The 15,864-nt window shown below is 35.4% G+C and overlaps 2 protein-coding genes and 1 long non-coding RNA gene across 4 annotated transcripts; all 3 read left to right on the top strand.

Moving 5' to 3' along the window:
• The first annotated feature begins 7,617 nt into the window (after positions 1 to 7,617).
• LOC149986180 (uncharacterized) lies at positions 7,618 to 9,683 on the top strand. The gene is made up of 2 exons (XR_016501239.1): positions 7,618 to 8,460; positions 8,641 to 9,683. It is a non-coding gene; the product is annotated as an uncharacterized LOC149986180 (long non-coding RNA).
• A 572-nt stretch (positions 9,684 to 10,255) lies between these two features.
• Positions 10,256 to 13,566, top strand: LOC112278051 (putative glycosyltransferase At5g11130). The gene is made up of 3 exons (XM_024511061.3): positions 10,256 to 12,005; positions 12,118 to 12,688; positions 12,803 to 13,566. Exons 1-3 carry the CDS (start codon positions 11,351 to 11,353, stop codon positions 13,287 to 13,289), a joined length of 1,713 nt encoding a protein of 570 aa, XP_024366829.1. The 5' UTR covers positions 10,256 to 11,350; the 3' UTR covers positions 13,290 to 13,566.
• A 321-nt stretch (positions 13,567 to 13,887) lies between these two features.
• On the top strand, positions 13,888 to 15,344 carry LOC112278052 (uncharacterized). Of its 2 annotated transcripts, none has more exons than XM_024511062.3 (3): positions 13,888 to 14,341; positions 14,571 to 14,627; positions 14,973 to 15,344. In XM_024511062.3, exons 1-3 carry the CDS (start codon positions 14,113 to 14,115, stop codon positions 15,155 to 15,157), a joined length of 471 nt encoding a protein of 156 aa, XP_024366830.1. In that variant the 5' UTR covers positions 13,888 to 14,112; the 3' UTR covers positions 15,158 to 15,344. The 2 variants fall into 2 exon arrangements, with proteins under 2 accessions (XP_024366830.1, XP_024366831.1); XM_024511063.3 differs by having other exon boundaries at positions 13,893 to 14,274.
• Positions 15,345 to 15,864: the final 520 nt, after the last annotated feature.

Raw genomic sequence — 15,864 nt, 5'->3', positions numbered from 1 at the left:
TTTATATTCATATCTCATTATTATTAGAGGTTTTTAAAAACAATATGTCTATGTATGAGGGAGCATATTTTATTTATTTATTTATTTTGATTAAATAAAAAGAAGGAGCAAATTTATCACATATATAATTTCTTGGAGTAACAAAAAATAATCATGATAAAAATTGAGTAAGACTAATTAATCATATATATATATATATATATATATATTTAAACAATTAATATTAATAAATATTTTATTATATAGCTGTAACACACAATGTTAGAAAGACATAAAAATAAAAATAAAAATATTTAGTAATAGCTTTTAAGTGAGATGCACTGGCAATGATTGCAAAAAAAAAAGCTAGTATTGATTTGAGATTTATCAAGAATATGTTTAGGATAATGAAAATAATAGTTTATAAATAAAAATTTCAATAATAATAATAATAAAATTAGATAAAAAATGGCTAGCATTGTATGTAAATATAATCAAAATTATTTATAATAACAACTATATTCAAATAACAACTAAGATTTATTCTAATTTGGATTAATAACAATTGAAATTGATAGATAATTCAGAAAAGTGGTCAAACTATTTTACTACAAAAACACATATAGAAAAAGAATTATTTATTTTATTTTTATTCAAAATATTTTTTTGCATTTAAGTTGTATTTTTTGTACTTGCACAATCACTCTTCTATGCTTGTGCTTTAGTACCAACAAACTTAAACAACAAACTTTAAACTTTAGAAGTGCACACAAATAACAAAAAAATGAATTGCATTCATCCTTAACCTTCTTGTCAATCTTTCTTTTTTTTACATTCCATAAATAATTTTGTACCTTAACACAACCACTTATATATTTTTCTTCATCTCTTCTATTTTTTTCTTTCTTTTTTCATGCATACTTTTATTAATTTGTGTGTTGAAAAGTAAACAATATTTGAGAATTTGGTGAATGCTGAAGCCTGAGCCTTCACTTTGCAGTCGTTGCTGGTCACTTCTACACAAGCTGATTGTCGACTTGATTGTTTAATTCCAAGCTAAAATATGTTTATATTACTGTTTTTGTTTGTGATCTCTAGCAAACGATCCCTATATTGTCATCATCGTGTCCATTGGGTGTGAGTTATACACCTTTCCTTCAAAACGAATTTCGTTCTGAAACTTCGTGTGAAATTTTTCTTAGTTTCGGTGATAATCTGTACAGTCGACGATGGAATCGAACTGGTCTTTCAAAGCTCGGACTTCAATATTGAGCTTATTCAAGTGACATAGGATACTGCTCTCCTCCGATGAAGTGTCTGGGCGGCGCTATTGGTACCGTGTTTTCAAGCCGAACTAGCCTAGAGCCTTTCAAGGTTCATCTTAGAGCACAAACCTTGGTCGAATGCAATCAAGTAAAGTTTCACAGTTTGAATTGCAGCCAGACATTGATGGTTCGACCGAACCCACAAGTTCTCTTTGAGAGGAAACGTATGTTGCCGATCTTTTTATGAGTGACAATGTGGTGCGATTAGGACGAGAGACAGAATTATTTGTGAACAGTGAAGACTGTGAGGAGTCGTCACTAGTGTTGTGTACACCTTGGTGCTCCTTTTCCCGAGTTCATTTTTTTTGTCTTAAAATTTCTCTCTTTCTGCTAGAATACTGACACAGCATTCACTGTCCATTTTTTTCATTATCATCACTAGCCTATTGTTACTATCCAAAGTAAGGCTTAGGTAAATCGAGAGTTGTCACAGAAACTGATTCCAAAATTACAGGGGAATAGAAATGTCGGTTCTGACCTGAGTGAACTCTGTGACAGAATGATTTAGTCAGACTTTGACATCTCAAAGACAAAGCCTTTAAATGTTCTGAGTAATTTTTCGGCTGAACCCATTTTCTTTTAAAAGCTTGCAATCTATCCTTTGTATAGTGATCATTTTGTAAGCAATTCTTGCTCGTAGCATATGAGATTGTCATTTTTGAGCTCATAAACTCACTGCACTATCTTACTCTGGCTTTGGCATGCAATGGAACAGGTTAGCAAGTTCAATGTTGATGGATTTCAAAGGTCTATGCACTGGGGAACCTGCAGTTCTCAAGTTTTCCGACTGTTCTATTTTCCTCTCAGAATAGCTGCTAAATTATCAACTATGTAAACAATAGTGAGGATTGAATTGAAGGTGCCGTTGCCCTTAAACGATGTACGTCTGGAATACAAGGCGAGCATTCAGACACAAACAAAAGCAATTGCTGAGACTATTTCTTTCGTTTTTTGAGGCTTGCTCACGGTTGAACTAAATGAACAAACTTGACCCCCCCCCCCCACCAAGACATGACATGGATAGCTTGCAGCACATTTAGGGAGCAATTAGAGTAAAGACTATATTTCTAAATGTGGTTAGGCAGACAATTTCCATTCACAACGAAGAAAAGTAATGAAATCAGCAAGCTGTTTGCATGATGTTTTAATCAGCGGCTCACCACTGAGCAGTGGTTCAACAACTCAAACAGTATGTGTTCTACATTGATAACCTGTGTAGAAAAATTGGTAACTGGTGAGGGGGCATCAATGGATATTCCTGTAACTGATGTATTTCTGGATTCTACGTGTTGCAGTTGAGCTGAAGTCTGAAGAAGCAACGCCTCAGATCTTTATGGAGACTACCTGCATCCGATATTGTTGTACAAAATTGAGTGTAAGTGAAGTTGTCAGATTGTCATATTTGTATACTTATCTATTGAACTGCACACCTATGCTATGGCAATCTAGGATATGATGGAAACATAGAGTTGGCTGAGTTCAACTTTGGGGGTCTTTTGGATATGGGGATAAGGTAAGGGGTCACAGTTCTTTAAGCTTGTGATTGTTTGAAATTAAGAATCTCTCGTAATTGGTTATTTATTTCAAAAAATCAACCAAAAAAACATGAGAGGAAAATTTGAGATAAATAAATTGGTCTCTGAGAATTTGTGTTGAATCCATCCTAACAAGCTGGTTTTGTTAAAAATACATATATATATATATATATATATATGTGAAAATTTCTATACAAATATATTAAATAATTATAATAATGTATTTTTATCAATATCACAATCAAATTTACGCTACTGTATCTAAAATGATAAAAATATATATATATATATATATGTATATGTCATGACTTCTTCTCATTTTTCTATTTATAGAATATATGGCTTTTATAAGAATTTCTTCTTCACTAATGAAAAAATATTTATGGGATTTTTAAAGTAGTTTTTGAAATCTAAATATCTCCTTATATTAACCAAAAAAATTTCTAATATTTAAGTAAGGCTTTATAATTGAAAATTTTAAGTAATGGTTGCTTCATAGGTTTGGATATTATTATTGGAATTTTATTTTTAAAAAAATTAAATAAAAATTGAACACATGATGTATCAATTATTTTATGTAAATTTTATCTTTTTAGCTATACATATATATATATATATATATATATATATATATATATTCTACTATTTAATTTTAGTTAGAATTATCATTTAGTCACAATCTATATGATACTAATAAGATTGGTATATATTCTTATTTTATTATTTAGTTATTTTAATTGAATAGAATATCTATTCATTTGCATAAAGAAGTTTGATAGTAGATTTTAGCATTGCCCATAACAAAATTATGACCTTTTAACAGTTTTTCTACTTCAAATTTGATATAAGCTTTTTTGAAGATAAGTTTGGTATACTAAGTTTGATGTAGAATGAAAATAAGAACCATGTCAAATTTTGTCATTAATTTATTTTTTATTTTTTATTTTTTGAAATCATTAATTACTAAAAGTGAGTCGAATAACACAACAAAACTACTATGTAGCAAATAATCAAGATTTGGGATCTTTGACTTGTGCAATCTAATGCAAATCAACCTTTTCAAATACAAAGGAGCTAAATTGGCAAGTATCTCTAAGGTTCTTTTTACATCCATAGCATGCTTACTTGATGTACTTTTAATTGAGATGCTTTATAAATATAATAAATTATGTTGTAGAATCAAATTCTAAAGATTTTTTTTCTATTATTATTATTATTTAAAATAATAAGAATTAATTTAAAAAAATATAAAAAAATATAATTTAGATGATAATTGATATAAAGATACACAATAGCATAATTTAATTTATACTTATTTAAAACATAAAAGGTAAAATAATCTTTAACACAATTTTGATTAATTTTAAATTTATATTAGATAAATTATATGAAAATAAATATCTAAAAATAGACTTTAAATTATATTTAAATTAATATAAATATATCATATTATTCCAATTAAATATTTTATTTTAATATTATTTTATATTGAATAATAGATTATTAACTAATGTCTAATTGTATGAAGAGTTTATATATATATATATATATATATATATATATATCCACATGTATGATTATAGAATTATTGGTAAAATAAAGTTGAATATAAGCTATAATCATATTAACCTAAAAAATATGAAAAAACTTATGAACTTAAAAAATATGTTTATTCTATATCTCCAATAATTTTTTGAGATTATATATAATACATTATCTACTTGTGTATGAATTTTTGAAATTTTAAATTTCATATAAAATTATTTATTAAAACTATTTTTTAAAATAATATAATTTCTTAATTATTCGATAAATTAGATCTAAATATTAAATATTTTAATGTATTTAGCATTAATGAACCTATAAAATATTTATGAGTTGCATTAATAAGTAATATAATTTTTAACTTTTATATATTTAAATATTAGAGAAAATTAAGTAATTCACAAAAAATATAAAAAACTACTTTAAAGTCAAAGAATAAAATTTACAACAAAAATTACCAGAAATAATTCAAAAACATAAATTATATAGTTTAATAAATATTTTTCATAATTAATATGACTTAAATTGAAATGAAAAATCATAATATTAAAAGATATGTATTATTTATATTACAAAAGAAAACACAACTAGTAAAATGTAATATAAATATATCTATGAGAAAAACAAAGAACAATAAAAATAAACTTTTTGGACTTGTATACTATATCAATAAGTTATAACTAAAAAAATTTAAGGTTAGTGTTTATAAATTTCAATTTTAATTAATTTTTAATTTATATTTATTTATCATATTTATTTAAATACTTCATTTCAAATGACTTGCCTTATATATTAAATCATGATATATTTTAGTATACAATATAATAAGTAAGTTCTTATATATATATATATATATATATATATATATATATATATATATTTATTTATTTATTTATTTGTATGTGTGTGTGTGTATGTGTGTGTGATTATTGTCAAATATTAAATTTCTATGCCAAAAACATTATTCACAAAATTTTATTTTTTACATTTTATTTAAAATAAAAATAAAATACCAAGATATAAATTATTTTAAAGAAAGAAAAAAAAAATTATAAGTTTAAGTTATTAGGACTAAATTACTAAATTTTTTTTATAGGATTTCTTGTTTGAAAATTGGAAATATATATATATATATATATATATATATATATATATATATATGTATACACATATATGTATTGTTGTATTTTTTTGATTTGTGAAATTTGATTCTATGAGGTAAAATTTTATGTACCATCTTATTAAACTTAGACTTATTATAATTATCATAAATTCAATAAATAAAATTTTAAAATTTTAATTTTAATAAAATATAATACGCAATTCCAATCTATACTTTCAAAATTTCAGATTATATATAGTTTGAAATTTTTAATATTTCCAAAAAAAATTAAATTTATAGAGTGTAAATTATAAATAATATAAAATACTAAAATATTCAAATATTTAATTCTTTGTAGCAATTTTACGAAAAGAATCATAAAAATAATATTTTGTGTAAATAGAATTAAATGGATCTTTTTTATAAAATATAAAATATTTGTTTTTTAAATTTTATTTATTATTATATTTTAAAATAATACTATAAACTAAGTTATGTTAAATTCTAACTTTTAAAATTATTTCATCTGAAACACAAATGCATTTCATTAAATAGAATTTACTTCTCTAAAAGTGTCTATAATAATATTATGTTCTTTTAAAACATGTATATACAATCATTCACACACATGCACACACATATATATATATATATATATATATATATTCATGTATTCGAATTTTTCTCTGAAATCTAAAGTTTTATTTTATCTATTGTCTTTTCTTTTAAGGTCACCAATCTTTCCAAAAAAATAAGGAGTCTTTTAAAAAAACTTAAACTTGATTTTACTAAACCTTGAACATTAATGCAACTCAAGTTATAAGATGAGTCTTTCTTCAACTAATTCTTTATTTCTTTTACTAGTGTATGTTAAAGTATTAGTAATTCTTTTAATTCCTTTAATTCTTGTGAATAAAGCCAATCCAAAGCTGTGAATTGTATTTGTTCTAATGCAGGCTTAAAGTTGTCTTAAAGTAAGAACTGCATTAGGATTTTTTGATTGTTGAATTTCTATTGCTTCTTGTATTTCATATACTAATATATTATAAGATAAGAAAATAGAACTTGAATATATATATATATATATATATATAGGACAAATTACAGTCTGGAAATGAAAAAAATAGAAATATATAAAAACATAATGTTATCTATAATCAAACAGAAAATTTTAAATCAAAATTATTTTTTTATTTTTTTTCCTTCATAGAGTGCAATCCAGGTTCTGTAGCATTTTAATAACGGGATATATGTATTTTATTATCTGTTAATTAAAAATAAAAAAATAAAAAAATGATTAATTGATATATATATATATATATATATATAGTATTTATATTTACATAATATTTTAAAATTTTGTTATTTTGATTCCAACTAAAACAACATACTTTATTTGGAAAGTTCATCATTGAAATTAGACTGTATATTTTTGGATATTTTCATCCATTTTAAAATAAAATCTTGTAACAAATGATTTTGTTGGGTACAAATATTAGAACAGAATTTCACATGTGCATGTGCAATACAAAATAAGGAGATATCGTAATGGAAAAGTAAAAACAAAACTGAATTGTACAATCTAAATATTTTTCACACATTAGTACAAATTATGTATAGATCAATTTCATCAATTTCATTACTAAGATTATTTTTATAATTATCATCGTAGGAATATTTTATACTACCATCCATGTTCTAACACCAACTTAATTTACAACAGCATTCATGGAAACCATACTCATAAATAGTCACAACAAAGAGGATACAACCACTTACATATCACAGTTTGTTGCTGGTGAACATTGTCCCGAAAACACCCAGTTGATGTTTATTTGGAGCCTCCCCACATTTAATATTCTCCACATATAGATGGCAGTTATTGTTTGGTTGGGGTGGAATAATATAGCATAATTAGGTGCCACATTTCTTGGTTTTGTAACCCACCATTTGTTGGAATTAGGTTGGCCTAAATGACGGAAATGGATCAAAGAGAATCTTCAGCTAAAACATTTATATTAATTCAGTTTCTGGGCCAAATTGTGTGACAACACCTGGAATCCTCCAGATTTTTATTTCCCTACACGGAATAATTTTTATTTTATTTTTACACTTACTGCAAATATGCTAAAATGCATAAGTTATCAAAAATAGGTCGTCTACCTTAATCCATGCTTTCTGAGGGTGGCTCTCCAGACATGTTGATCCAAAGGGGTCTGCCTATAGTGAAGAATGCAGCTGCAGATAGATATCTTTTGTCCTTAATCGTTATTGGAAGTGATTAGATCTCTGACAGTGTTGGATTAGGCCTCATCCGCGTACCGATTGTGTTGCGGGATACCAGCTCAAGTGTGTGAATTATCACCGAATTAAGGTAGCATTTCCATCCAGGAACATGCTCTTTGTAGAGGTCTAAGATGTAAGAGCTCCTGCCTGAATGTTCGAACTTGGACTTGTACCTGGTCTGTCCGAATGATATTGACCGTCTGAAAAATTGAAGTTGTATTTGCAATAACTAGTGTTTTTTTAGGTCAAGGATGCTTAGTCAACATGTTAGCTAACATTACGAGTTTTATGAGACTGAATTAATTTGGTGATGTTGTTTCACAAATTTCTGGTACTGTGCAATCATTTTACAAATTCACGTTTTCTCATACTGGTGATGGTAAAGTGCTTCTGCAACTACCTCGCGCTCACAAGACATGAAGCATTCAAGTTGGCAGAGAAAAGGAAACCATAGCTCGGTGATGCTTTTTAGGTTAAGTAAAGTGCCACCATCGTGCCAAGTTTCACAGATACATTTCTGTCGCCAGTTTCAGGAAGCAAACATAAATAAAAAAAGCTCTTCTTCATGACAACGGTGTCTTTGTCCCTCCAACAACAAATTCAATCTTCAAGCTTCGAAACCCAGGTTGTATCTGGGTGGGGTAAATGCTTCCACTCTAAGTAGACGTTGACCACCAAACTCCCAAAAGTACAGTCTCTGCACTCTTTAGCACTAGTCAATACTATGACATCACTTTTCTCTTTAATTTTCTGCCATGTATAGCATTAAGTGGTAGTACATACAACGGCAGTACTTACTTTCTTACAGTTACTTCTCGTCATGAACATCGTGATAAATAATGCTTACTCAAGCAATGTTAATTTACAGCAATTTAGGGCGCTTCCACCTCCTGCTACTTCATATTTTGCACCATCCTTGAGCACGCGACAACTTTTTGCGGGTATTCTAGTGATCTTCTGCATCCAGATGCATTATCTGAAGTGTTCCAGCGAGAGCATACAAATCCAGGTGGATATGACGTCTGAATACTCATCAATCCGTGGAGCGATTGCTGTAGCGTCCGAGCAACTGTCTTTTTCAAATGCTTACCTGCCAATGGTAACGCTCTACCATCCAACTAGCTAAGTTTAATGTCATCGTCCGCTTTAACTAAAGAGGCCAACCTCTCGCAATATGAACTTGATTCGTCGCAGGAAACATCAGTTTTCTATATTCTGGGGTTGTTGTTAGACCGACCACCTCGTAGAAAATTGCATGCGACAGTTACTTCGCACTTGACAGTGCGGATTGAGTGGCCAGAATGCAACGCGTAACCGAGGTGCTCAGTCTTAGTCAGTCTTGACTATGCCCGAGTTGAAGTAAAAATGATTTCCAGGAAACGGGCACTTATGGGGCAATAAACCAAGCTCCAAATTTAGCGCATTCAATCAGGCTCATGGCACGATATACGAAGCGTTACCATGTAGAGACCCTTTCTCGCAATATGATGGTTGATCTCCAGCATCTTAAACACCATATTAAACTGGCGTTTGAGTTTTGGGAATTTCTCAGCTGTCCACGCTCTGCTTGCTTTGGAGAGAAAAGGGGACCAGCTAAATGCCACCTGTGTAACTACCAAACCTCAACACTTCTGTAGTCGCCGTGTTTTTTGTTTTCCAGTAAAGGTCCTGTGGACTCTTTTTGAGAGCTGTCAAACATTGACTCTCAGAGCTGACTCTGGGTATGATTGGAATTAAGCATCGAAGGGTATAAACGTCACAAACCAACTCTACGATGTGGAGCATAAGTCTTAAATTAGAGATTTTGACTTCATCGCATACAGATACCATTAGTTCGGCGAATGGAACTTCCGGAACAATTGTTTCCGACTGAGAAAAAAGATATATAAATAGACTTAGGAGACTCTTTTTCATTGTGGTCATTTGTGAACATGTTTTGATTAACAACACAAAAATCTTTAAAACTTGTTGTTGGGACAAGGACGCACTACATAGTAGAACATATGAAGTATAAGATGTTCTTCAAAAGTCGATTTTTTTTCTAGCCAATATATCACTTTCAACAATTGGTAAGTGGAAAAACAAAATAGTAGTGAAGTGGGTCCCTGCTCCCACTTCTTCCAGTCAAATATGATTAGGGTTAAAGTACTCGGAATACGCGTACCTTGACCACCTACTCAGAAACTCAAATTGTCACTACAGCCATGCAGACCTTCCCTGTCAGGAAGAAAGTGTTCACACGATGGAGGATTATAAGCGGAAAACAAAATTACTGGAAAGATGCCTGATTAGCTTGATTGACGACAGTCAGAGGCGACAAGGTCGCCGAAGTCCTGCGATGTGCACAATATCTATTGCTCTACACAGTGCGGGTCAATGGCTTGGACTGCAGCACGCTGTGACTGGTAAACTGATAGACCTGTGCCGCCGCTGAGCCAACCAAAGCACGTTTCCAGCGACGTCATCGGTTGCTTCTTCCACCTCACCACTCCCTTGACGAGAAAACACGAGTGTTAGAAACGTCGAACCACAACCTGTGAAGGGATCAAACTTTGTGCAGGAACTGGTAGAGGGGGTCAGGGGGGGAGGTCCATGCATTGAAAATCTTGCATGAGGGAACAAAAGACGTGACTGTAGAAAAAATTGTGCACATGGACGATGAAGAGTGGTACATACGACGAGGGATTGCGGCTGACCCCACTCTTGGTCCCGTTTGAGTGTCTCGTTGTCACCCGGCGTCACGTCTGGGTTGGGAAACTAAACGCATGCACAATTGGGGGATACACATGTGGCGGTTCTCCCGTTTACAACTAGACTTTTGGGTTTTAAATTAATCTACTTGAGTAAGATTCACAAAGGTATTCCGTGGGAAAGACAGGAGAAACTCGTCTATGAAGAAGTTTCCACTGGCTAGTTCGGGATGCAAGGGTTTATTTATTTTGTAGCTGTGAGGACTTTTCTGCCCACACGTAATTTTAAGAGCGTGTTGGTGTTGTCGGAGGGAATCTCGTAGCTTTCCAGTAGTTGGCCGCGCTGCTGCACAGATTCAAGTTAATTTGGACGTCTGGATGTGGGAGGGTAGAGGACACCTGAGGATACTCTCGTCCACTGTTTTTCTTTCAGTGAATTTCAATGTTCGAGGTTTGTCTTGTGTGTTTTAACAGTCCGTCGTTGCTCTGCTGGTGTGATTTCAAGGTGTGGAGTCTCCCCGGGGTTTGTAGTCTGGCGAAACCTCCACTAATTCGACCCAAACCGAAAATTCTTCAATTTTCCGGATCCTACTCCATCTCGTCACTCATAGATTTTGCCCTCAGAGTTAGTGCGGTTGCGTCATAAATTGGCCTTGTGTTCCCACCATCGATACTTCTGCAATTCAAGTGCTTCATACTCGTTTTTGATCGCTCTAGAGTCGACAGTTCTCTGTGCTTCTACAGAGTGGAGGGATATTACTGACGATTTTTCCAGCTTCACCGGTGAAAGGTGTTCTAAGTAGAGACGACAGCAATTTTAAGGATTGAAGGCTTCGGAGAGTAATCAGTAGGTTTTGCAGGGTTAGAGATATACCTGGATCAGCCTAGATGGCTAGATCAGGACTGTTGGAAGATGGTGGCAATTTGTTTTCGGAATTAGGACGAACTCGGAAGCGCAACGGCAGCAATTCAAAACCAGGACGAGGTATCTGCCTATTGCTTGTGACCGTGTTTTTCACGTTGCTGCTTGCCAGCCGGCTGCTATGGTGCTTCATGTACCTGTTCAATAGCACAGCAACCGTTATGTACGTTGATCATCACACCGTCCACCCAAACCGAGATTCTGCTGCTTTCGCCGGTGAAAATGAGACGAAAGCCATGGGAGAAGGTACAATCGTGAGGGAATTGGGACGAAAAGCAAATGAGAGCGAACATGACCAGATCTTGGAGGACTCGGAGGAAAAGATAGTAGACGATCACGTTGACGAGAAAGAAGGAAGTATGGTAGACACCAATGTGGGTAACAAAAGAGCAGAGATAGAGGAAGTATGGAAAGATGAGGAACAGCTTGGGGAATTAATGGCGAAAATGACAAACATGGTGGTAAAACTTGGTGACGGTAAGGAAGAAGAAGAGGAAGACAAAGAAGAGAATGACGATTCCGTGGAAAAAGTAGCCCTTGACAACGGACACGCAGAGAAGATGAAACTGCCGGATGCCATTGCATTCTTGGAGCAGCTTGCTGGGAAATTAACAAAGACAGGTTAGTAACATCAAATTCGAGTACCTCAGAGGTGTGGTAACGACTGCGACTTCTTAATTGTGTTTGATCCCAACTCTGCAATCCTTGAAATATTCTTTCTGTGATGTATCAGGTGTTCATGAAGACTATGGCCCCTACCATTCTCGTCGAATTTTTGAGTCGGATTACGCCGAAATGAAGCGCAAATTACGGATTTTCGTGTATCCTCACGACCGCAAGGATCCATTTCACATGATTTTCGAGTCAGGAAACAAGGTACCTTCAGGGAATTACGCAAGTGAGGAGTTCTTCCAGCAATCACTATTGACGAGTACCTTCTTGACTAAAACTGCATCCGAGGCCGACTTTTTCTTCATGCCGGTTTCCATTACAAAGGCTCGCATGGACAAACGTATCAACGTTGGAGGCTTGCAAAGCTTTTGTGCAAATTATATCACAGATGTACGTTCGCAATGGAGCTACTGGAACCGAAGCAACGGCGCGGACCACTTTTATTTGTCCTGTCACTCAATTGCTCGTAATGCAATGGACAGAGTGCCTGACGTCCGACAGAACGCAATCCAGCTGCTCTGCCCTGCAAGCTATTTCCTCCCCTCTTACATCACACACAAGGATGCTTCAGTGCCGCAAATCTGGCCACGACTCGGTAAAGAACCTGAGGAAGTTAGGACAATTACGCAGAGGTGAGCTCGCAAACCCCAACTTCTTTTACAGCTTACCGAATTGCCCGAAATCTGCTGAACAGCTCACAATGGTGCTGAAATGACTCACTCTCAAACCGGTGCTTTTTCATGCAGAAAAAGATTAGCATTCTTCGCAGGCGCTCTCAATTCCCCTGTGCGAAAGGATCTTGAACGGACATGGGCTAACGACAGCAAAATACTAGTACATAAGGGTCGTGTTCCGTATCCTTATTCGGAAGCTCTGCTGACCACCAAGTTCTGCCTCCACGCCAAAGGATTCGAGGTGAATACGGCGCGTCTCGGAGACGCCATGTACTACGGTTGCGTGCCGGTGGTGATCGCGAACTATTACGACCTGCCCTTCCAAGATATCCTAGACTGGACCAAATTCTCCATTGTGGTTTCCTCTCTGGATATCCCTCTGCTCAAGAAGACCTTGGAAGCCGTCACAGATGAGCAATACGCCGAGCTCCATCGCCAGGTGCTCTTGGCGCGGAAGCACTTCCAGTGGCATGCTCCGCCAGAAGAGTACGACGCATTTCACACGGTGATGTATGAACTTTGGAAGAGACGACACATTGTGAGACGGTCCACCCAGTAACTAAACAATCGATTCTCCAGCAGTTGACAAAGCTCTCGTAGCAATCAATACTTTGTATATGAATCAATGACCATAGGTTTCTGCTAACATGCCATAGACTCAATTACGGTATAGATTTGTAGCGATTCGATTCTGGTTTCTATGTGTATTCTACGTAACTGACTACTCGAGACCAGAAGCATCAATATAGCTGTGTAGCGGCTTGGTGGAATGGCCGAGTTAATTGTAAAATATGAGGTCCTTTATAACCCCGACAAAGGAGGGCTGTTTCAGCGAATTCTGTAGTCATGCATTACTAAGCTCCAGTATTCTGTGTTTCTCCGGTCCTTGTGTTTGCCAATGAGTTGCTTGACAGTTACAGCATCGTAAGTAGCATGTTTCTGCTACGTTTCTTCAGATCTGGGTTTTCTGGTAAAAAACAATTCTGGGGGATGTGGAGGGCTGTTGGAATTGAAAGTCGCCTGAACAGTGCCGCAGTCGATGGAAACGGTGATGCTCTTCTGAAATTCCAAACTTTCAGTTGTGTGTTCGGGGGATAGAATGCGACAGAGACGTCGTTTTGCCACTAAAATTAGTCTAGATCATTTTCAAGATGCAACCAACTACCTGCTCAGACGTTGCAGTGTACTGTCTCTCATCGGATGGGCAAGTCACGGATATATTGCCAACTAACTGCTCTGGCGGAGTTTGAGCATTCTCGTCTGCGCATTACACCTTGAAGCCCCTTCAATAACTTCCTGCCACGGATCACCTTCTTCTCCGGCTCATCACTGATGCTGAAGAGCTGTTGAAGCTTTAAGATTTGGAAACGTACTCTGCTGCAATGGCTGCATATAGGGGCATGGCGAAGAACATGTTTGACGGAGGCAATGTGACTTTCGAAGATCCGACAGTTGCTGTAGATTTGTATGCGTACAGGCCGCCGTGGATGGAAGAAATCAAGAAGGTCGATCGCCACACCGACAGAGCCGGCGGCGTCTCCTTTGTAATCACTCGTGCCCATTCGGACTGTCTTAGACACCGGACGGAACTTAGAATTGCGCAGTGTCTTGGTGAATACCTCTCCACACTTCTACCATTTCTTAGCAGATGAGTCCATACCACCAATTACCTTCAGAAATTCCTTTCCACGTGGTAGCGACACTGCGATGTGCAGATTCTCACCGCCTGTTGCCATTCTCAAAGAACGCAGATCATTGCATAGGTTTACATTTGTGCTGGACAGGAGTTGCTTAGCACAGGGTCACCAATAACCATTTTCGATTTTCTGTGTTTGTGTAGCAAGAAGGACGGGGGACAAAGAAGTTTTTTCAACCAGGGAGCTCATTGGAAGGCAAAGTAAGACAACTCGGACAACCGCTTTATACAGTTTTGCAGAGTTCAAAAATCTTACCAAACACATCATCCACATCTTTCCCAATGCTGAAACACCTTCTGTGCAATTTCGCCCTAAATATGGAAATCCTAAAGCCACCTCGAACTCATGACAGGCGTTGTGACAAAACGGAATACTGTTTGTCTCTCTCTTCTAAAAGAATCACAGTTGTAGTTAACACGATAGCATGGTTTCGATGCTATCACCAGCTTTTGAACCAGAAAGCATCGCTGGTTTTGCACTCCGCGGCACAGGCTGGGTAAACGGGACACACTTCGGTGTCGTAACACATCGGGATTGTGATGCAGATGGCTGCGGAGCAATACTACAACCACACGAGACCACATCAGGGCTCCCTGGCGACGATGAGAGCCAACAAATCCATCAATACTCGCTACGCCGACGTGATCCGCACCCACCTCAACAAATACGGATGACACCCCGTGGGTTCAACTTGCGAGATTCCGTCGCTCCATCGGCGCTTGGACGCTGATCTGGTTTGATTCAGCAGCATTTTCCTCGCATTTCGCTGGTTCGAAGGACTCATGTGGGGCTTGGTTCTCAGATATCTCTAGCAACCTAAACACTAACTTTTAGGGTTTGTGCTCGACTAGTGTGCAACAGGAAAATGAATTGAGTGTTGTTTCAAGATGTTTATTCCAATCTTCTCAGTTTTGACATATTCTTTTTTTTTCGTCTGTGTAATATAGTCAGTAGTGGAAGGTTGGTGATTTATATATAAGAGTTGTAATTTGAGTTCGCTGAATGAGTGCGAAGTGTGACATGGCGGGGAATATACATCCAGTGGAGGGAGTGAATAAGTGCGGAGGGAGGACGGACCTACATCGGAGAGACGCGAGGCGACACTGAATGAAACTATTGTTTTCATCTTTGATTCCCTACTTACTACTGTAAAAGGAACAGGTATGTGCACTTAGGCTTGGTCTTACATTCCATCTAACCTGCCCTTGAATTGCGGTTACGTTATGGAGAAGAGGGGTATCGATTCCCATGCCTCTCGCATGCTAGACGAGCGCTCTACCATCTGAGCTACATCCCCGACTTGGTCGGTCACCAACCACCGCTCTGATCAGATGCATTTGAGTGATCCGTGTTCTTACCATCTATCCGTTTCTACCGCACCCCAAAACCCCCGCCCACCTCTCACCCCCCGTCCATTCCCCCCAGTTAAAGGGCCAT

This window comes from Physcomitrium patens, chromosome 26 (assembly GCF_059467195.1).
Source record: "Physcomitrium patens ecotype Gransden chromosome 26, ASM5946719v1, whole genome shotgun sequence".
Lineage (NCBI taxonomy): Eukaryota > Viridiplantae > Streptophyta > Bryopsida > Funariales > Funariaceae > Physcomitrium > Physcomitrium patens.
This window is presented reverse-complemented; position numbering and strand designations above follow the sequence as displayed.

What these genes read in the sequence shown, in the direction of transcription:
- LOC112278051 (XM_024511061.3), top strand. Translation starts at nt 11,351, where the DNA reads ATGGCTAGATCAGGACTGTTGGAAGATGGTGGCAATTTGTTTTCGGAA. An exon ending in TGGGAAATTAACAAAGACAG is followed by an intron (nt 12,006 to 12,117) that starts GTTAGTAACATC and finishes GTGATGTATCAG; the next exon opens with GTGTTCATGAAGACTATGGC. An exon ending in GTTAGGACAATTACGCAGAG is followed by an intron (nt 12,689 to 12,802) that starts GTGAGCTCGCAA and finishes TTTTTCATGCAG; the next exon opens with AAAAAGATTAGCATTCTTCG.
- LOC112278052 (XM_024511062.3), top strand. Translation starts at nt 14,113, where the DNA reads ATGGCTGCATATAGGGGCATGGCGAAGAACATGTTTGACGGAGGCAAT. An exon ending in TAGAATTGCGCAGTGTCTTG is followed by an intron (nt 14,342 to 14,570) that starts GTGAATACCTCT and finishes GTGTTTGTGTAG; the next exon opens with CAAGAAGGACGGGGGACAAA. An exon ending in GGAGCTCATTGGAAGGCAAA is followed by an intron (nt 14,628 to 14,972) that starts GTAAGACAACTC and finishes ATTGTGATGCAG; the next exon opens with ATGGCTGCGGAGCAATACTA.